Here is a 20962-nt window from a genome sequence, read left to right as displayed (position 1 = left end):
ACTTTTATCAGATTTTTATTTATTTGTTTTTGTCCTATTTTATATACTCTCTCTCTCTCTCTCTCTCTCTCTCTCTCTCTCTTTCTCTCTCTCTCTCTCTCTCTATCAATGTGGTATAGGCGGGTTTTCCGCCAGCAGGGTTTGGTTGATTCTCTATTGATTTGCTGGGGTGGGAGAGGAGGAGGAGGAGAAAGTGAAATGGGAGGAGAGCAGGAGAAACCTCCGCCTGGCCGGTGAGGGAGGGAGGGATATGATTGTGCGTGTTCTGGACGAGAGAGGAGAGTGATCATAATCAAGGCAAAAGTCCGGCTTGCAGCGGGAGCGCACTCTAATCACGTGGGGTTTGGATTTGTAAAGGAGAGAAAAAAGTAAAAGTGTCGACGAAGTGACTTCTGGTTGTACTTTGTATTTTCTTTCCTCTCTGTGCCTTTCCACCTCCCCCTCCGCCCTGCATTCCGCGGAGCAGCTGTGTTTTAATGCCCCTGCGCACCCGTGGAGGAGAGGAAGGAGAGAAGAGTGAAGAAGAAGGGGCAGAAGAAGTAGTGAGAAGGCCTGGACACCACCCGTCCTCGCCCTCTGGAGGTCTGTCCACTCTCCCCTCCTGGCCCTGCATGGACGGGGATGGGGAGAGCCGGATGCTGTTGCCGCGGGGCTGAGCGCCTCACCTCCCCGTCTATGGTGCGCCGCTTCCGGCCGCTTCTACTGCTGATCATCGCTCTGTGCTGCGGTGCTCACATAGGTAACTAATCACACTTGCAACACTGCAACACCCAGAATCTCTTTGGGTCACAGTAGCAACTGATCTGTAATTTATCTACTTTCATATTCAGTGATGAACTAATTACTGCGGACTCCATCAGCTATAACCATAGTAACAACATTTCTTTTCAGTCGCCATCACTTGATGGTGATTGAAACACTTTGTTAGTTATTAAGCATTTGTAATCACTGTGCGGTTGATCCTTGTGTTGGGCCCAGTGCTGCCTGACAATGGCTCTCTCTAAAGCGGCAGTGCAGCAGTCTGAGCACGGATCGAGTTTCTCCTCTCTCCTGGGCCGTCATTCTCCTGTCTGCCTCTTAATGGCTCATGGAGGAGGGGGAGAGAAGGCAGGAGCGAGCTACCTCTCCTCTTGTCCATATAAACCAATTCTTTTAGTGCACTCGTTTACAGAAAAAACAAACAAACAAAACAAAACAATCTATTCCACCGCTGCACATCATAAAATGTAAAAGGAAGTTGTGCTGTGATTTAAATCTGGCCAAACCTAAATAAACATGTAATGTTGAGCTGATGCTGATTAATAATGTCTATTGTAAGAAATAGGATCAGATAATCTAATTTAAGAACATATTCTTGAATGTCCAACATATTTCTCTTTATATTTGTGGATGTTTATCTTTTAAAACCCCTACAATCATCCAAGGCTTGTTAGAAAAACAACAACAACAACAAAAAAACCCAATGAATTTAATAAATGAAGAGCCTGTTAACTGGACGTTAACAAGGTGTCTGCAAGGATTTCTGACACTAAACTCAAATGTGACAGTTTTGACATACTTCTGTTTTCTGTGGCTTTGCAGAGCTCTTTACTTTTTTGTGAAACTGTTTGCTGGTCTGGTTTTCTGTCTCGTAAAGATACAGAAGCATTTTACATTTGGTGCAAAAAGGCAGCAAAAAAAAAAAAAATCAAATCTGGCTGAGTCTGAGTGTTTTTGTCTGTGCAGGGGGTCGGCTGTCTGTAGAGCAGTCACACCTCCAGTAATTAGTTTAACACAGCACAGGCAGTCGGACAAAATGGGAACACAGAGAGAGACCCACTTCACATTAAAGACCCTCTTGGCACCTATGTTGCACGTGCGTCACCTGGAAAGAATGTGTTTTTTTGTTTGTTCTTTTTTTAGTTTGTCCAGCCAAACAGAATGTTTTATTTGTTAAAACTTGTACATGTTTTGGGGTATTTAGATACATTTCTTTGTTGTAAGCCCCATGTGTCTGTTTAGGCAGGGAGGAAGGAGGGTCTGAATTGTTGACTATTGTTCACAGTGTCTGGCCGACGACAGAGAGAGTGAGCTCCTGTAAAGCTTTGCAGCTTAAAGCTATGGAAAGGGTGTTTGTGTGATTTGAGCTCAGCGTGTGAGAGAGTGCACACAACAAGGTGATCAATAAGCACTTCTGGAGCTATTCCCTTGGTTGAGAAATGATCCCAGTAGATCCTTTCCTGATCTCCAGAGATCAAAGGAGTTGAAGGCAGCGAGATTGGGAGGCAAAAAAAAAAAAAATGCTAAACCGAGCCATTGAGATTCAGCTGGTTGATCTTATGACCTCTGTCTGATGGTAGAGAAGGTGCCTCAGGAAGAGAGGCAGTAAGGAGGTGAGGCTGGCCAGGGAATGAGGCTACAAAGGAAAAAAAAGAGAGAAAACTGAAGATATGAGAGAGAAGAAGATTCGAGTCCTGTGGGATTATATTGAACGCGAGGAAGACAGAGGATAAGGAGCAATGTTGAAGGCAATTTTAAACACACGAGGAGTTGTGTATTCTCCTCTTAATAGTATTTGCCAGCCACCGCAGTATTCATCACCTCGGCTTTACTTGGCAAAAAATATGCTAATTTAGAGAAACTGTTTACAAAGGAGATCACATGAATGTTTTCAGAAGCAAATAAGAAAATTGTGCTTTAACATGTAACGTGTAAATATTACAGACGTTATTAAGCATCATATGGAAATCCTAGTTTTTATTTCCGAGAGGTCAGAGTGCAGGGTCAGCATGGGAGCGACACAGTGGTGTAAACTTCAACAGAAGCTTTCCGTCAGTAAGGTTTTGCAGATCGATGGTTTAATGCCAGAGCCCTGCAGTCAGAGGGTCAGCTTGCTTCTCGCTAAGTTATCCTTCGGAGAAAATATTAGTGAATAAGTGCTTTTTGTGCAGCAGCTCATGATCCTGATAACTTCTGAAAGAGAACAAACTGCTCTGATTAGATTGGGAGTCGCATTTGGGTACTGCAGGCTAGATTGGAGGGAAAGAAGGAGGCTGTTGGTGCACCAGTCAAAGACACAATGTGTCCTCAGTACTCAGACCTGTCTGTGCAGCGGTGGTTGGCATAGGAGGCAGCCTGTGTGTGTGTGTGTCTGTGGGTTGGTGTCAGTATTTAACAGTTAGGAGAAAGATTCTAAAGCGCAGTGTGAGTGAGGGTCCGTACCTGCACCCCGAATAGCAAAATTCAGAGCATTACTGCCCCCATTTGGTGGCATCACACTCCTTCATGCTCTAAAATCAGATAAATCGACAGAGAATAGCGGACGTGTGCTGCCAGCTGGTTAAGTGATGGAGTAACGTTTGAGTGATCGTTTCTGTAAAAACTCTTGCACTTTCAGCCTTTTCTTGGCCATTAAGAGACCATCATCTAAAGATCACCGACTGTGTGTGGTTAACGGAAGTACAAGCAGCATTCTTTCTAAGATAGCTATTGCTGTGTGTGTGTGTGTGTGTGTGTGTGTGTGTGTGTGTGTGTGTGTGTGTGTGTGTGTAGCTGCTCATACACTGCAGAGCCTCTCTCTCTCTGGCCTAATCTAATTGGAGCACGTTGTGACTAATGCATTAGGTCTGGTCTCTAATCTCTTTCTCGCTCTATCTTTCTCTCTCTCTCTCCGATGATCTATGATATAAAAGGCGACTTTGACCCTCGTTACATTTAGAAACGCAGAAAAAGATAAAACATCAGGGAAATCTGTTTCTGATGGCTACACGAGGTGCATTTTTGATTATGTTTTTCCTCTGCAGAAGCCACCCAGGATCACTAACACAATTATTCAGCACCTTGCTGACGAAGATTATTAGCTTCAAAAAGTCACTGTGTTGTGTTTGTATTCACAGCACAGCTGCTTTGCCCTGTTCCCTTTGTCTATAATGCTCTATATGCTGTGTGCTCCTTGGCTGTATGGGCACTTTTATCTCACTGCTTGTGGTAAAACATGCTTCGTCTTCCCTCTCTCCGGTTGCTCTTTGGTTTATTACACTTCAGGTTTATTACGCTCACAGAGCGGCACTGATGATTGATCCAGACTTTCAATCAACAGCTGGTTCTTTTTCTAGTTTTATTAGGTTTTTATTAGACTGTAAAAAGACTCATATCACTGCGTGCTTAAAATCAAAGCTTTCTTCACACGTAACCTTGGTAGTCTTGTGTGATTGCACAACCTTTTCACTTCCACTGAGACATAACTGTGTCTAGTTCATGCCTAAATTATCAGACATGTGTGTATTATATATTAGTATTCCAGACTCTATCTGTGTGTCCTCTTCAGGTCAGTGCCAGGTGGCCACACCTCAGTGTCGTATCCAGAAGTGCACCACCGACTTTGTCTCCCTGACCTCCCACCTGAACCCTGCGGTGGATGGCTTTCACACTGAATTTTGCAAGGCTTTGCGTGCGTACTCGGCCTGCACTCAGAGGACAGCAAAGGCCTGCCGTGGAAACCTGGTCTTCCACTCGGCTGTTCTGGGCATCTCAGACCTAATGAGCCAGAGAAACTGCTCCAGAGACGGCCCCACTTCTCCCACACACCCTGAGATTCCCTTTGAGCCATGCAACTATCACAGCCGCACTCAGCACGCCCACACGCAATCCCATGCACACGCTCACTCACACTCACACACTCACAGCCACAGCCACTCTCGGGCTGAGTACCTGTTTTGTGGGCTCTTTGGTGACCCCCACCTGAGGACATTCAAGGACAGCTTCCAGACTTGTAAAGTGGAGGGAGCATGGCCTCTTATTGATAACGACTACCTTTCAGTGCAGGTCACTAATGTTCCTGTGGTTCCTGGCTCCAGTGCAACAGCAACCAATAAGGTAAGGAACCGGAAACTGGCTTTTGGGCTCTTATTTTTCCATTTTTGAAGCTGAAACACTCTTACAAGTGCAAGCAGGGTTAACAGTCTAGTTATATATCTCTTGTTTGGGTTTCCATAATGACGTCCAAGCTACTTTTATGCACGTCAGAATAAGAAATCTTATCAAAGTCAAACTGGAAAACATGCTCTCCTTGACTCTCATGCTGAGTGTTTCTCGCTCCCATAGACTCACAGGTGTAAGGCAAACAGCCTCAATCTTGTGACTCTTAACTCTTGTGACTGAAGCAGTGTTAGAAACCTAACTTGGTTAATGTCTGCGTACAGCCTGACCTTTAATAACATGAAATGAGATGTGTGAAAGGACCCACTGTTTACTTATGTGTGTGTCTGCAAGCACTTGTGCGTGTGTCTCATAAGTTCACGAGTGGCACTCCTTGCGCTCTGCTTACGGCACTGTGTGTCTTAGAGGACACAGTGCAGAAGACGCTCACTCACAAGCACACACGCAGGCACACACCACTAAATGGATGACGAACCACACAAGGTGATCTTTGTGGTGTTAAAGAAGCAATGTTGTTTCCCCGCGATCATCTGCACTTTCTAGCACAGTCGATAGCTTTAATTATTAAAGGACATACACACCCGTGCATACACTTAGTCACGCACACACTCGCAGAAACACACACACATTAAGCAAATAGTACAGCTGCTACACTTTGGAGCTGTAGGTTTGACCTTGTGTCAGAGGTGGGGCAAGTTATTAGTCACGATTATTAAGGACACAGACACGCACACATACACACTCTTTCACACACATTAACGGCCCTCCAGGCTTAATGGCCTGCCAGGTCTCATTCCTCACGGCTGTCATATGAACAAAGCAGCCATTCACCGGAACTATGATGCTAGTGCTAACCGTAATGCTCACACCACACCCTGCATCTACCACTTCCAGCTTCCACTCACCACTGGATCCCTATGTGTGTGTGTGTGTGTGTGTGTGTGTGTGTGTGTTTCTGCCAGCCTGTGTGTTCGTGTGCGTGCATGTGTAAGCATGTTTGCATAGCTGTGTCAAATTACAACTTGTTAAAAAGTCATTAAGTCATTTCTCAAATGTAGCCTGATGAGAGTTGGTGACCTGTGCAGTGGGTGAGTGTTGATATTTGTGAAAAACAGACAGATGGAAATTTCTTCTGCTTGTCATGAGATTTTTTTTTCTTGATTCAATTATTAACAGTTTAGTGCATAAAATGAACTAAACTGAATAAATTGACTCTTTTTATTTTAGGAACCCCAGGATGCTCAGTTACAACACAAAAAAGGGAAATGTATCAAACATTTGTTTAAAAGGTTTAAACTAACCAGATAGTTGGAATTGCAGCTTATTATTATTTTATGATTTATTAGGATTTTCTGTCTTCCTGATCAACCAAAGTGCAGCTATATTCATATTTTCTGTTTTGTTCAACTAGCAGTCTGCTTGCTAAAGATATTTCACTGACAGGGTCCAAAAGCCACTGAAATTCATTAGGAAATTATTAAATTAGTTGGTGATTAATTTATTTTTAATTTACTTGCTCTATTCATCTTTTTGATTACAATTGTTTCTATCATGTAAAATGAAATTAATGAAATGTCTCAATAACTGTAAACTGAACACATTTGAAGTGTTCCTCTAAGTTACCTGATGCTCTGCTGCTTTATAGATCACCATCATCTTCAAACCCTACGAGGGCTGTACGGACCAGAGGGTCTACCAGGCCGTCACGGACAACCTTCCGGCCGCCTTTGATGATGGAACCGTGAGCAGTGGCGACCCCATGCACAATTCTGCTGGTGCAGACGGAGCAAGCAGGAAGGTCCGGGCTCTGTGGATCTCCGAGCGCAGCCCAGGGCGCCACGTGGAGCTGCACGCTGGCTACATCGGCGTGACTGTAATTGTTCGCCAACTGGGGCGCTACTTGACCCTGGCGGTGCGGATCCCAGAGGAGCTGGCTCAGGCCTACGATGCCACCCAGGACCTGCAGCTCTGCCTGAACGGCTGCCCCAGCGCAGAGCGCATCGACCAGGCGGGGCATCTTCCCCTGCCCGTCTCCCCTCCTGCGCTTGGCCTGCAGCTTCAGCAGCTACGTCGGCCAAGCTACTCCTCACAGACACAAACATCCGCCTACGGCTCCACGCAGGTCTCTGGTGTGGAGGGGGCGAGGGAGCGGTGCAGGGAGCAACTGGAGGTAGAGGACATTTACTTCCACTCCTGTGTGTTTGACCTCCTGACCACCGGGGATGCTAACTTCACAGTGGCAGCATACAGTGCGCAGAAGGATATGGAGAGTCTCCATCCACACCGGGACAGCTGGAGGATCTACCCCCGTAGTTTTGCCACCTCCTCTTTACACTTTGATTCTCAAAATTTCAAACGGCTTGCCCTGCTCCTGCCATGTTTTCTGAGCACTGTGTTGATGTAATAGCGGGAGTCTTTGTGTGCGCCTGTATGTGTGTAGGTCTGGGTATGTGTGTGCACTACAAATAAATGGTTTGGAAGTTTTTTGCTGAGCACTGATACTTAACACTGGCACCTGTTTCTTGCAGTGAGGAACCAGCAGCCTGAGCAGTTATTAGGACTTTAATTTTCTTTAAAGGTGAAAGACCTCCCAGTGGACGCAGGACATGCTGGTGTCACTAACTATAAGAGAATCAGCTCTCTGGAGGTAAAAAATGCAAAATAAAATAAACAAGACGTCACGACGGCTTCTACAATCTGTCTTCAACTTTGGATAGAACGCACCTGACAATGACACAAATGTCTCTGTGTGTTTAAATTGACTGTAAATAGTTCATTTTGTCTTCAGTGCACTGTGTAATGGAGTCAAGTTTGTTTTTGTGCCATTTGATGTGATTTTTTTTGAATACCTCAGATGAGGAGGTTTGTTTTAACAAATGCACTTTATTTTAATTTTTTCCACAAATCCACATCAGTGTTTTTTTGTTTTCTTTCACTTCATGTCCTCCATTAAAACTAGCTCAAACTTTGGAGCTCTGTGATTTGGTTTTGGATCCTTTCACAGTAAAAGTAAGTAGAACAATAGGAGATGTCATTTATTTTTAAGTGCAACAAGTACTAGCTGATTTGCTTCAGCATTTTATTTTAAGTAATGTGAGCTGTTCTGTTGAATGTATTTTGAAACTCGTCACAGCGAATGCCATCAGTACTACTTTGTTTTTCTCATGCCTGACTTTGACTGCTTGTGTGAGTCTGTGTGTTTGTGGGTGCTTCAGTGTTTTTCTTTTAATGTGTCAAAGTGTTTTCATTTCAGCTGATTTGCATTAGAAGAAGTCCCGCCTTTTTGCTAAGACGCTGTGACTTTACAGGCTCGTGTTTTTTACTCGGTCTACTTTTTTTTATTATTCGTATAATTTGAGCCAAAGACAGATTTTATTTTTTTTTGTTTCTTGTGCAGCGAAAATCAAAACTCAACACCAAACCAGCACCCTCCACCCTCTCGGAGTCTTTTTCTCCCTAGTTTTTAAACTTACTACTGTAGATTGGTTTTGTTGGAACTGACAAGCTGCTCCTTGTTGGGATACATGTAAAATACTGGAGAGAAAGCAGTGCAAATTACTGAAGAAACCTTATCACGCTAGGCTGTGTTTTCTGCATCAGCGTTGTGTTTTAAGAATTTGATACCTGGTAGAAGTTTCTACCTTTAAAAAAAGCCTGTGAGCCTTTTGAACGCCAAATTTGTTTGACGATATTGGTTCATCTCAGTTTTTTTTGTTGTTTTTTTGGCATTGTGGTCTCTTACAACATGTGTGAGTGAAGAGTGACTGATCAATGTTGAAATACTTAACTTATTTATGAACGTAGTGCCCCGTAGAGGAAGTTAAGCTCCATATTCTTGCTGTTAAATAATAATTTAAAAAATGTCAGATGTGATTGTACTGCCACCTAGTGGTAATCTGTTGATATGTCAGTGTGTTACTCAAGGCTCTCAAAAAAGGAAAAAAAAGGAAATAAACTGTGTGAGTGTTTTATTTAAAAAAGCGAACAAACATGAAAGTCAACACAGTTCGATTTTACTGTCTATTAATTTTACATTCACAGGAATATAAAAAGAAAAATGAATATACTAATAAAGTAAAACAGTATTAATGAGTAAACAAACAAACAAAAAAAAATGAACAAACTTTGAGCTGAAATTCACCCACAGGAGTTTAGAGTTAAATAAGAGCGAGACTGTACACACACACCTTCCCACAGAAGCATTAAGCCATCTGTCTGTGGTTAGCTTTTGATCAGATAACAGGTTTGGCCTCACAAACACGATCTGTTTTCAACTGCCAAAGGCAGCGACACCTGGATGTCTCTGTGAAAAGGCTGAAAAAGGCGCGTCTTTAAGCGTTACAGCATACTCCTGTCATCCTGGCAATGGATCATTTCCCGTTTAATCCGTCAAACCATGTCCTTAAAATCAACCACGAGTGGGAACATACTCATTATCTTCCAGTGAAGAAAACTCCTCTATGAAGACTTCAGACCAGAAACAGTTATCCTCTCTAGGTTAGTTTCCTTGTCAAGGTCATATGTTGCATGAGAAACCCATTTCCATCGATCTGAAAAGTCAAATACTCCGTTCAGACTTACATAATTAAATAAAATCAAATGAATTACACTCATAGAAATACATGAAGATTTACATACGTATAATAATCAATGACATGCAAAGGTACATCTGTGTACTGCATGATGGTACTTACCACTTAATAACAACATAAATGGTCATCAGAGTGTCAAAGGCGAGGATCTTCATGAGAAGCAGCCTCATAACCAGGATAACCACTGTGTTTGTCCACACATCAATGCCTGAGAGCAAACCATGCAGACCAGTATAAGATATCCTCGTGTGTCAATTTATTGATTTTTTTTTTTTTTTCATTTTTGAGCAACAACAAATTACCTTTAATTTTTTCTTCTTCATGGCACAGTTTGTCTTGATGATCTGAAAAGATAAAATGTGAAATTCCAGCTCCAAATTTACAGATATGGTCACATGAACTCATCTTTACCTGATGAGGTGATGCGGCGTCTCCTCTTGCTTTTTGAGTGTCTCTTGCGACTTACTGAGCAACTGTATGATGGCCAGTCTCTGGTTGTCACAGTGATAACAGCCACCACATTGGGGACATTGTGCTTCCTGGTTAAAGCGATGCTGTATGGCGTGGTGGGCATGTGACCCTCTGACGCTGAGCTCCAGCTGACCTCCAAGTGCCCTCTCCTGAAGTCATTCACAATGCACACCAGCAGGGTCCAACCAACCCTCTCCCCTGACAGGTGAACTGGAGGTGCCAGTGAAGCCAGCACATCGCCCTCTACCCCTCCTGATTCAGGTGGAGCACAGAAGATCAAATAAAAAAAAAAATCAAAAACAGAGGTAAGTTGTGTGCGAATCTTTGCAGTGATGAATTATTCTCGTTGCTGAGTTCTTATCACACATATATGTTTTATAATCAAAGTGGTGATATGTTTATATGTACTACATGTATTTCTGAATTTGATGTAGTAACTCCAGGAGCTAAAATTAATGTATGCCACCAGAGATGAAGGATATTTCCTACCTGCTATTTTCTGTGTGAATAATTAAACTAACTTTTATTGACTTGCAACAGTTACAGAGGAGAGCTCTTAAAACCAAACTCCTAGAAATCCTTCTTTAAAGTCAGTGTTGTGGACATTTATGATTCATGTGATCATTTAAGACTAATTATTCTTTCATATTGATTCAAAAGATATATTTTAAAATATATTTAAACTTCTTACCTGTCCACAAATAGATGATAGGAAGGTAGAAGAGACCCCTGGATGGCTCAGTCATGTCAGCTTCAGTTAGAGTGACTTTTGTGATTACTGATCGTTCTGTGCGTTAGTGTATGTGTTTGTGTGGCTTGTGTATGTGTGTGCTAAATGGGGGCATGCCATTTGGCTTTGGCAGGAGCATTGCATTGTGGGGGACTCACATGTCTCATTGTTGTGACCTTATACTAACAATGGAACCCCTTTGCCCCCACCCAAATGCCTGCACAAAACCCAAACACATGCACACACAGACACAGGGACAGAGAGAAAGAGACAGGAGGACTGTGTGAGCTTTGGATATGTAAAGCACTATCTGCATTTACAGAGAAAGGACAAAACAGAGGACAAAACGGAGGACAAAACAGAGGACAGGACAGAGAACGGGACAGAGTATTTTGGACAGCAGCAGAGAGTAGCTGCAGTAACTGGAGAGACACACCTGCTCGCAGCTGTTAGATCTGAGGTGAGAAACTGATAATATCACCAAACCCAGAACATTAGACAAAACTCTTGTAGGTTACACCTGCACACACACACACACACACACACACACACACACACACACACACACACACACACACACACACACACACACACACACACACGCACACAAAGAGTTTTGTGTCATCACTAGTGGGTGGAAACTTAAAAGGGAAAGTGAAAGTTACAGCAGGGCCTTAAAGGAAGCATGATGAAGCTAAAATGACTGAGGTAACGCATTTTGACATTTCTTTAAAACTTTACATCTGAAGCAGACTTTAGACGGGGCTTTTTTAGCACACTCCAACATTTAAACGCTCTTCCACCGTCTGGTGCATTTCTGGTGAGCTCAGAGGTTGCAGCAAGCAGCCTTACCTTTTCACTATGGTACAGCACAACTAATGTCTCGGTAACCCGATTTGAACTGCAGCTCCTGCAGCTGTTGTCACCTTACAGTTATAGCTGTGTCCTTATTTTGTTTTGTCCACATGGAAAGTCATGTGGCTTTTTTGTCACATGTTGGATTCTCTTTCAGGACGAGACATGTTGTAGCCTAACATCCAGCAGCGTGGTTCAGTATAACACCATTACTGTAAGCCCTTTCTCTAATTGCTGCTTCGCTGTGCGAGGAAGAGAAATTAACATCAGACCAGGGGTTCCAAGTGAAGTCACTTTAAGTCCTGCAGTGTTGAAAAATCTTTTTTTGGTAGTAGAAATAGGTAAAAACCACAGAATTCATCAATTACAGTTTGTCCAAATTTTACAGCATGCACCTTTGAAACCATTTGCCATATTTGGAAGGAGGACTTTCTTAGACCTCTACAGATAAGAAGAAGAATAAAGGGTTCGTCCCAGAGACTCATCTGGTCATGATCTTTCATTTGTGTCTTTCAGGTTTAAGGAAAGAAGTCCCAAGAGCTTGCTGTTCTTGCTTTTGCTTCCTCAATATCATCATCTGACAGTCACTTCAGCTCCCTCTTATTTTTTCCCTGTGTTCAGGATATGATAGAGTGATATTAACACTATCTGTCAGCCTGTCACGTCAGAGTTTGGCATCTTTCTAATAGGTTGTAGAAATTCATTTAGTCTGCAATGGTCTCTGCCAGGCTGTTGGTGCTGTCCCTCTTTAGCGCGTCTCTGGTTGGGTCTCAGCCCACAGAGAGTTCACAACAGGTTTCAAGCCCTCCTGCTCATCCTGCAGGGGAACCATCTCTGAGTATCGATAACCTGTCCTTCCCCTGGAGTCGCCTTCGCCTACCAAAGTAAGTTCTGCACTCGCTTTTAAATATTGTATTAAAATAAATCAATCAATAACAAGAAAGCTGATGGATATTTGTCAATGTCTTAATTTATCTCAGGTACATCATTCCTCTTCACTATCACCTCCTCCTGCACCCCAACCACACAAGTCTAAGTTTCACTGGCTCAGTGCAGATTCAGATTGATGTGCAGAACAATACAAACTGGGTCGTATTACACAGCAAGGGTCTTCAGATCTCCAAAGCCACCATATTAGACCAGAACCTCACTCATCTATCAGAACAGGTAGTTGTGAATGCACATCAGCTCTTTTGTCATTGTGGCCTACATCAGACCCATCAATCTCCTTCTGTTCCAGGTCCTCCCAGTTCTTCATAACCCTTCCCATGAGCAGATAGGCATTTTTTCTCCCAGAGTGCTCAGCAGTGGGCAGAAGTATTTCCTGTATATCGAGTTTGGAGCAGAACTTGCAGAAGGTTTCTATGGCTTCTATAAGAGCACCTACAGAACCAGTACAGGAGAGACCAGGTGAGACCAGGTGTACTATTCCACAGCATGGACTGTAAGCTATCTTACACATACCTACAAGTGTCTTTTCTAAAAATCTGATAATATCTATTCTTAGAACCTTGGCTTCAACTCATTTTGAGCCTACGAGTGCTCGAATGGCATTCCCTTGTTTCGATGAGCCAAGCTTCAAAGCCAATTTCTCTGTACGAATTAGGAGACGTCCCGAGTACATTTCTCTGTCCAACATGCCAGTAGTAAGTGTTGCATATGTGCCAGTTGTCACAAATGTTCAAATGAAAACAAAACAAAACAAAAGCACTTCATTTGAGTTTTTGTGGTTTTCAGATCAAAACAGTTGAAGTCAGCGGTGACTTGCTTGAGGACCAGTTTGCTCCAAGTGTACAGATGAGTACTTACCTCGTGGCGTTTGTCATTTGTGACTTTAAGTCTGTCACTGGAACAACATCCTCTGGGGTGCAGGTGTGGTCTACATGATAATGTCTCGTATGAAATGCCTTCATTTCTTCCTTACTTTCTCAGTCTAAGTGCCTGTTTCTTGTGTTTTCACTGCAGGTTTCCATCTATGCAGCCCCAGAGAAGTGGCAACAAACCCACTATGCCCTGGAGGTTGCTGTTAAAATGCTAGACTTCTATGAGGAGTTTTTCAACATTCGCTATCCTTTACCCAAACAAGGTAATTATTATTATTATTTTTTGCTTTGAGAACAAAGCCAGAAATATAAACTATAAGTATCCTGATCCATGTGCTCTTCTTTCAGATCTGATAGCCATTCCAGACTTCCAGTCTGGTGCTATGGAAAACTGGGGTCTGACCACCTACAGAGAGACCAGTCTTCTCTACGACCCCCTCACATCCTCTGTTTCTGATAAACTCTGGGTTACAATGGTCATTGGCCATGAGCTCGCCCATCAGGTGGGAGTATGACAGTGTATGCATACAGTAATGACATGTAGGTTTAAATGCTGTCAGGCAATCACTTTATTACAGAAAGAGTCAAAATTATAATTCTTGCTGGCAGTGGTTTGGCAACCTGGTGACCATGGAGTGGTGGAACGATATCTGGCTGAATGAAGGATTTGCCAGATACATGGAGTACATTTCTGTGGAAGCCACTTACCCGGACCTCAAAGTGGTATGTGCTTTAATCATTGATTGACAGATTAATATTAAACCTGAGAAAGAAGATTAATATTCATATTGTGTGCTCACTCTTGCAGGAGGAATATCTGCTGCACACCTGCTTTGCAGCTGTGGGTCACGATTCATTGAACTCCTCTCGGCCAATATCTAGCCCAGCAGAGAACCCCACTCAGATCAAAGAGATGTTTGACACAGTCTCTTATGACAAAGTATGTCTTTGTCTTTGCATGTTTCAAAATGTTTCTTTGACAGAAAATCTTTTCAAAACCTTTTTTTTCCATTTTCTTGATGTAAACACTCCTTTGAGCCTCCAGGACTTGTCCCGACCTTTTCTCTCTTTCTTACCAGGGCGCTTGTGTCCTGCACATGCTGCGACACTTTCTGACAGATGAAGTGTTTCAGAGAGGGATTGTGCGATACCTCCGCAAGTACAGCTACAAAAATGCACACAATCAGGATCTGTGGGACAGTCTGGCCAACGTAAGAACCCAAATTACGCTAACTGTGTCAAAAGGCACCGTTTTCTTTTGTGTAAATTATGAGAGATGGTCAAAGTAACACGCAGCCTGACAGAGATATATTTTACATTATTTGGCTTTTTTCCCCATATGTGGTCCAAACTATTTTAGTAGATCATGAAACTAAAAAGGCGACATAAGAGTTTGATTACAGGTAGATAGAACAAATATTCATTGAAAGCTTCTGCTTGTCCTTTTATTTCTGAAATACTCACCTTTTTATGATAGTTTGTCATCTTGACGTTATCATGAAAGAGCAGATCGTGACAGATCCACAGTTATGTTATGTTAACACAACACTTGACATACAAACAGTAACTTTTAAGAAAGTAACTCCAAATTGAATTGAGAAAATAACTTTAAACTTTGGGTTACTGACTTGAAATTTTGGGATGAGAATCCAGAATTTCAATATATAAAAGGATTTTTTTTTTCTAGTTGCAGAGACAAGCTTAAAGGTTTCAGTATAAAAAGATTTGTAGTCTTAACCATAATCGCTGAGAAGAGGCAGGATGAAGTAGAGGAGAGGAGGGAATACTGGGACCCAGAGTACGTGACTCTGTCTCAGATTTTTGTTGACTAATAATACACTACCCTTATAATGGTTTCTGTAACAGCTGGGACTCCATCAGATGATAGTCTTTAGTTTTTTTTTAATGTAGCCCATAAAAATGTAGGTTTTACAAATAAGCATTTTAAACTTCTGGTAACAGCAGTGTTATAGATCTGTTGTTATTTGTTTTCGTTCCAAACAGCTAAGGTTTTCTATTTCATGGTGCAAAAATCGATTAGCCCAGACTTTAAAGTTGCTTAGAGTAGCTAAAGTAATAAACAAAATGAACATTAAATCTGTTTTACTGCAGTCAGTGTTTTGTCTGTGCCTGGTAAAGCTGTAATGAGTGCAGACTGACTGAAAAAAAAAGAATGCATTGCATTTCCAGGCAAAAATAACAAGAGACAAAAAAAGCAATCACAGTGTACACTGTAATGGATTATCAATGTCAAGCAAATTTAAAATCCCATTATAACAATCACATCCAAAAATTAAATGAAATACATGTCAGGATATGCTAGAGAGAGGTCCCAAATTTACAAGGAAGGCAAAATAAACAAAAAAAGCTGAGATACAGAAAGTCTAATTCGCTAGAAAAAAAAACAAGGTAGGAATCAAAAAGCAGCTCAAGAAAGACCAGAAACAAGAGGTAGAAAAATTAAGGACAAACAATCTGACAGGTGATGATATTAAACACAACTAAATAGGGCGAAACAGTTTGGCATGGCAGAAAAATAATAGGAAGTAAATCCAGAAAATGTGAAACTTCCAGAATAAAACAGTTGTTAACCAAGAAGGCTAATAACTAATGAAACATTAAAACTAACTAAACATGAACACTCACACAGAGTCTGGAACAAGATCAGGGACAACAAAACCCGCAGTCTTAAGCAGTTGAAATAAAGGCAACTGTTTGTGAAAATTAAGTCTAATTGCTTTCATCTTAAAGACTATCAAGCGTTGGATGACTGAGCACCTACTGAGACAACAAAACCCATATATATATATATAACAAGAACCATGACTGTAGTGTATTATAACCCGTGTTGGGATTGTCACTCAAAAAAGTAATTTAATAAACATTGCTTGTTACTTTGTTACTTTATTTAATTACTCACAGAAGAAAGTAATTTGTTACACTACTCGTTACATTACATTATTTTCATGTTTCTCTGTAAAATTACCTGAAATGCATTGTCACATAATTACTGGTTAGCAATATAATTCTTAGGCTACAGTCCCACACACCAAGACAAATCCCTATCCTAATGAGTATACACACAAGAGCTTTCTTTTAGTTTTCCTGAATGAACACAAAAAACGACAACCCAAAGCAAAGCTGAAAACCATCCGAAAGAGTTCATAAAGCGAATGCCAAGATGAATTTACTGTAGCGACATTTACCGGTACAAGTAGCAACAGAGGTTACAATGTTACAAGCCTTTCTGTTCATTACTGTTTTTGTTACCTGTGGAAGTTCCGGCTCTGGCTGCTGGACTGGGGTCAGCATGCATTCGGTTTTAACATCGCTCTGGGTTCCAAAGAGCCGAAGGTCTGTTAGCACTATAAAGCAGTTCTTTCTGTCTTGGACGCAGTTGATATTTCACCATTGCACTCTTGTCCTTTCTTTGAATAAAAATAAAAGTAATGTCAATTTCTCCTCGCTCAAAAGCCGTAGACCTACTCCAAAATGTTCCTCATCCTGCACACAAATTTAAATCAGCTGATTGTAGAAAAATTCAAAGACAGCATAAAATCATCCCTTTCATTCTGTTTTTCAGACCTGCTCAGAGGAGGACTTCATCTCAGGGAAACACTGTTACAGCAGTAGCCAGGCCTCCAAAAATGCAGTGAGCAAACATTTAAAAATAAACTCACTGGGTCGTCTTCGCTGCTTACCTCATATAAATGTCACATAGTTTATAAGATTGTGGTTGCATGTTAATTTCAGTGGACTGTCTCCTACAGTACCTGTTTGCTGGGGAACATTTGAACCTAACAGCCATGATGAACACGTGGACTCTGCAGAAAGGTATCCCTCTGGTAACTGTGACGAGGAAGGGGGCTCGTCTGCTGCTTAGACAGGACAGATTCCTGAAGACAGTGCTGCCCTCTGACCCTCAGTGGTCCACTTTACAGAAGGGGTAAATACGCACATGCCTTTCTAAAATTTTCTACTATTTAACACATTGTTATGTTACTCTACATGTAACTCCTCTATGTATTACTACCATGACTTCTGTTTAAGATGAAGGATTTGTATCTTTTGTGAGTATAAATTTCTTTTTTGTATAGTTTCCTTTGGCATATTCCTCTGACATATAAGACAGACAGTTCCAGCACCATCCACAGACACCTGATGACATCACCTACAGGTAAGAGGGGAATATAAAATTGAATAAAGCTTTTCTTTGCCATTATCTTGGTCTTTGCTCCAACTTTTACTGTATATGTTTTATTCAGATAGTATACATATAGGAGAGGAAGCCAGCTGGGTTAAGGTAAACTCTGATATGACGGGCTATTACATGGTTCATTATGAGGATGGTGGCTGGGATGTGATGACTAAACTGCTGAGTGAAAACCACACTGCTCTGAGCTACAAAGACAGAACTCATTTGATACACAACGCCTTTCAGTTGGTCACGTAAGTATATGTTTGTGTGTGTAACTGTTTGTGGTTTACGTGAGCTAGCAAGAGGTTTCTGTATAAGAAAACAGCTTTGATTACTAAAAGTAAAATAGAAAACAATAATCTTCTCTTTATAATTATTTCTTCTAAAGCGCTGGTCATCTGCCGCTCAATAAAGCCTTAGACTTAATCGGTTATCTGCTACTGGAAACGCACACAGTGCCTCTCCTCCAAGGACTGGGATATCTAGAAGCTTTTTACCATCTGGTTGAGAAAAGAGATGAGTCAGTTTTAACACATAACCTGGGGGTAAGAACGCAGGACACAGTTTGATTTTTTTATGTCATTATGGCATTAGTTTAATGTGAGTTGTTGTTTCTGTTGTCCTGTGTTTCTACAGGCATACATCTTGCGATTTTTCCGTGCCATCATCGACCAGCAGACGTGGAGTGACAGCGGCACTGTATCAGAGCGCCGTCTTAGGACTGAGGTCCTGTCACTGGCTTGTCACCTGGATGACCCTCCCTGTGTGAAGCGGGCACGTCAGCACTTCAGCGACTGGCTCCAGTCCAACGGAACCCTCAAGTATATCTAAACTACACTTCAACACTCATTCACATATATGATTCACATAAACAACTGCTCTTTCCTGTGCTAAGAGAGCTCATATAATCTGATATGTCACCATATCCCTAATATGCACGTCTGTGTTTGTGTTTACTTCAGCCTGCCCACTGATGTGGCAGAGACTGTGTATTCAGTTGGAGCTCAGGATGACCACGGCTGGGCCTCGCTCTTACACACATACAAGATTTCCCTCTCTGAGGCACAAAAGCACAAGATCCTGTATGCTTTGGCCAGCAGCAAAGACACCAGCAAACTTGAAGGGTATTTTGTCTTCATGCTGTTGTTGGAAAATATAGCAGAAATGCTGCCACCTTGTGGTAAATATGGAGGCATGTATGGATTAGTAACCTCAAAGTCTGAGCCTACTTATTGAAGTGTATGGTAAGCTGAAATTGAATTTTAGTTAGTAGTCTTTGTGTTCATGTTTGTGTTTTTGTTACAGCCTGCTGGAGCTGGGTTTGGAGGGAAAGGTGATTCGATCCCAGGATCTGTCCACTCTCATACTGATGGTAGCCAGAAATCCGAAAGGACATTACCTTGCATGGGACTTTGTGAAAAAGAACTGGGACACACTAGTTCAGAAGTCAGTATAACAGAGACTGTCCTAAAAGCGTGCCATATAAATGCAGTTTTTAATGCTATTTTTAACTATAGCATATTCAGTGAAATCTTTTTCCCCCCTCAAACTGGCCTTGTGATCTAGATTTGCGTTGTAGTGTTTAAAAGTACCATATCATACAAGCACCACAGTCTGGATATTCAGATATATTTGTCTTGACCTTCTTGTCTGTTGTCTTTCTGGTCTCCAGGTTCCAGCTGGGCTCATTTTGCATTAGAAACATCATCATTGGCACCACAAGTCAGTTTTCCTCTCCAGAAGAACTCACTGAGGTAAATAACATGGTTTATATTCCACAAAGAAGTTTAGATATATTGATATTCTGAGAGGTCAAATAACTAATATGTGCTAGCCTTGTTGCAGTTATAATTGAACGAGTAGATTTCTTTGAACTTTTTTGTCTGTTTTCACTTAAATAGTTGTGTTTTTGCCCCCAGGTGCAGTCATTCTTTGAGTCCATCAAAGAACAGGCTTCTCAGCTGAGAGCTACTCAGATTGCCCTGGACAATGTACTGAAAAATGTCCGCTGGGTTCAGAGGAACCTGGAGACGCTGAGAAAATGGCTGAATGAGCAGATGCAGTGAAAGACAGCAGGGACAAAGGTGGTGGCTTTAACATACCACAGAGGGACTATCTCACAGTTTTTTTTTATTTGTTTTTTATTCAGAAATGTATATGCTTGAAATCACTGAAGGGTTGACAGACTTGTAAATACAAAACATGTGAATTTCAGGGAATTTGTTGATTAAAACAAGAACTAAAAATTACTGGCAGCTAAGTGGTAATGGTTTGTATAAGAATAAGTTTTGTGTTATTTTTAGTGTGTGTGAAACAAAGAGATTCATTCCAAAGAGGCAAGAAACACAGCATAAATGGATGCTTCACCATCAGGGGCGGAGCCCATGGGTGGCCAGGGGTGGCAACGGCTACAACAGACCAAAGTCTGACTACTCACTGCAACCAGTGATGAAGTCATTAGGGAGCCACAAATATAATCAGAATTCACACTGAGTTGGGACTATATATTTTTTTAGTTTTTCACTACAGTTGTTCTCACACAAACAGACTTTGACATCAGCCACACGCAAGTAAAATTTGAGAAGCTGGTAAAAAACAAACAACGAAAAAAGCAATGTCAGCATCAGAAGGGGCAAGTCTGCAGAATTTGAGAAAGATGGGTCACATGACAGTAAACCAAAAGAGGAAAAGAGTTAAACAAGTTTGTCAAATTTAGTAAATACATAAATAAACTGGAAAAATATAGCTAAGATCGGACTCTTATTAAAAGCAAACAGTAGTTAAATTATGTTTTAAGGAATGGAGTTCTTCCTGACCCTCCAATGCACTGCACAGTTCCTGGCTTTACCATATTCTTTATGTGCCTGAACAAGAACAATGAGCAGAAGCCAGTTATCTAAAGGAGTCATATAATGAAACAGAAGCCTTGTTACACATTCACAAACATCAGAATCAAAACAAACGGGTTTGAAGTTAAACACGAACAGTTAAATGAGTACTTACAAAAATCAAATTATTAAACACAACAGTTAATGCACAGCTATGCTCCTCAGTATTCAAATCAAATGCAATGACTTGTTTGCTTTAAGCTGTAATTTTTTATATATATCAACAACATAAAAAGAAATCAACTTTGTAAATTTTCAAGATTTTTTATTATGCCCTCATGTGGAAAGAAAACATTACAGCCATGTCATGAAAAAGCAATTAAATGAAGATTGTTTTCCCCACATTTTCACACATGAGAAAAAGAATGCACAACAGTGCCACCACAGTGTAAGTAATAGTTTCACCCTGACCACATCTATACAAATGGCCAGATTCCAACACGGTTCACTACATGGACAATAAAAGAGTTTGTTGTACTTCCTGTATC

At 41.4% G+C, this 20962-nt stretch overlaps 3 protein-coding genes across 3 annotated transcripts; 2 read left to right on the top strand and 1 right to left on the bottom strand.

Annotated features, from left to right (window-relative positions):
* The first annotated feature begins 230 nt into the window (after nucleotides 1-230).
* Nucleotides 231-7876, top strand: rgmb (repulsive guidance molecule BMP co-receptor b). Its single transcript, XM_085475273.1, has 3 exons — nucleotides 231-739; nucleotides 4307-4854; nucleotides 6563-7876. The coding sequence occupies exons 1-3, from the start codon at nucleotides 622-624 to the stop codon at nucleotides 7319-7321; spliced, it is 1425 nt and encodes a 474-aa protein (XP_085331399.1). The 5' UTR covers nucleotides 231-621; the 3' UTR covers nucleotides 7322-7876.
* Nucleotides 7877-9030: 1154 nt separating this feature from the next.
* LOC146696919 (uncharacterized) lies at nucleotides 9031-10778 on the bottom strand. Its single transcript, XM_085475274.1, has 5 exons — nucleotides 10672-10778; nucleotides 9921-10232; nucleotides 9812-9853; nucleotides 9612-9717; nucleotides 9031-9467 (listed from the first exon to the last, which is right to left on the bottom strand). Coding segments are annotated over exons 1-5 (516 nt in total). The 5' UTR covers nucleotides 10727-10778; the 3' UTR covers nucleotides 9031-9466.
* Nucleotides 10779-11359: 581 nt separating this feature from the next.
* Nucleotides 11360-20951, top strand: erap2 (endoplasmic reticulum aminopeptidase 2). Its single transcript, XM_085475272.1, has 21 exons — nucleotides 11360-11418; nucleotides 12082-12449; nucleotides 12546-12732; nucleotides 12806-12975; nucleotides 13073-13211; nucleotides 13303-13437; nucleotides 13531-13651; nucleotides 13737-13891; nucleotides 13998-14111; nucleotides 14197-14328; nucleotides 14468-14599; nucleotides 16972-17040; nucleotides 17159-17334; nucleotides 17486-17565; nucleotides 17654-17837; nucleotides 17975-18131; nucleotides 18223-18407; nucleotides 18549-18710; nucleotides 18892-19032; nucleotides 19259-19340; nucleotides 19506-20951. Exons 2-21 carry the CDS (start codon nucleotides 12280-12282, stop codon nucleotides 19650-19652), a joined length of 2838 nt encoding a protein of 945 aa, XP_085331398.1. The 5' UTR covers nucleotides 11360-11418; nucleotides 12082-12279; the 3' UTR covers nucleotides 19653-20951.
* The last annotated feature ends 11 nt before the right edge of the window (nucleotides 20952-20962 follow it).

Source organism: Copadichromis virginalis, linkage group LG12 (assembly GCF_057382275.1).
Source record: "Copadichromis virginalis isolate Kocher_CV1m ecotype Utaka linkage group LG12, C_Virginalis_male_GT1.1, whole genome shotgun sequence".
Taxonomy (NCBI): domain Eukaryota; kingdom Metazoa; phylum Chordata; class Actinopteri; order Cichliformes; family Cichlidae; genus Copadichromis; species Copadichromis virginalis.
This window is presented reverse-complemented; position numbering and strand designations above follow the sequence as displayed.

Excerpts from the sequence above, each read along its gene's own strand:
- rgmb (XM_085475273.1), top strand. The coding sequence starts at position 622 with ATGGGGAGAGCCGGATGCTGTTGCCGCGGGGCTGAGCGCCTCACCTCC. Across the intron at positions 740-4,306 it reads GTGCTGCGGTGCTCACATAG|GTCAGTGCCAGGTGGCCACA; the intron begins GTAACTAATCAC and ends TGTCCTCTTCAG. Across the intron at positions 4,855-6,562 it reads GTGCAACAGCAACCAATAAG|ATCACCATCATCTTCAAACC; the intron begins GTAAGGAACCGG and ends GCTGCTTTATAG.
- LOC146696919 (XM_085475274.1), bottom strand. The coding sequence starts at position 10,726 with ATGACTGAGCCATCCAGGGGTCTCTTCTACCTTCCTATCATCTATTTG. Across the intron at positions 10,233-10,671 it reads TATCATCTATTTGTGGACAG|GAGGGGTAGAGGGCGATGTG; the intron begins GTAAGAAGTTTA and ends CACCTGAATCAG. Across the intron at positions 9,854-9,920 it reads ACGCCGCATCACCTCATCAG|ATCATCAAGACAAACTGTGC; the intron begins GTAAAGATGAGT and ends TTATCTTTTCAG.
- erap2 (XM_085475272.1), top strand. The coding sequence starts at position 12,280 with ATGGTCTCTGCCAGGCTGTTGGTGCTGTCCCTCTTTAGCGCGTCTCTG. Across the intron at positions 14,112-14,196 it reads CTTACCCGGACCTCAAAGTG|GAGGAATATCTGCTGCACAC; the intron begins GTATGTGCTTTA and ends TCACTCTTGCAG. Across the intron at positions 14,329-14,467 it reads ACACAGTCTCTTATGACAAA|GGCGCTTGTGTCCTGCACAT; the intron begins GTATGTCTTTGT and ends CTTTCTTACCAG.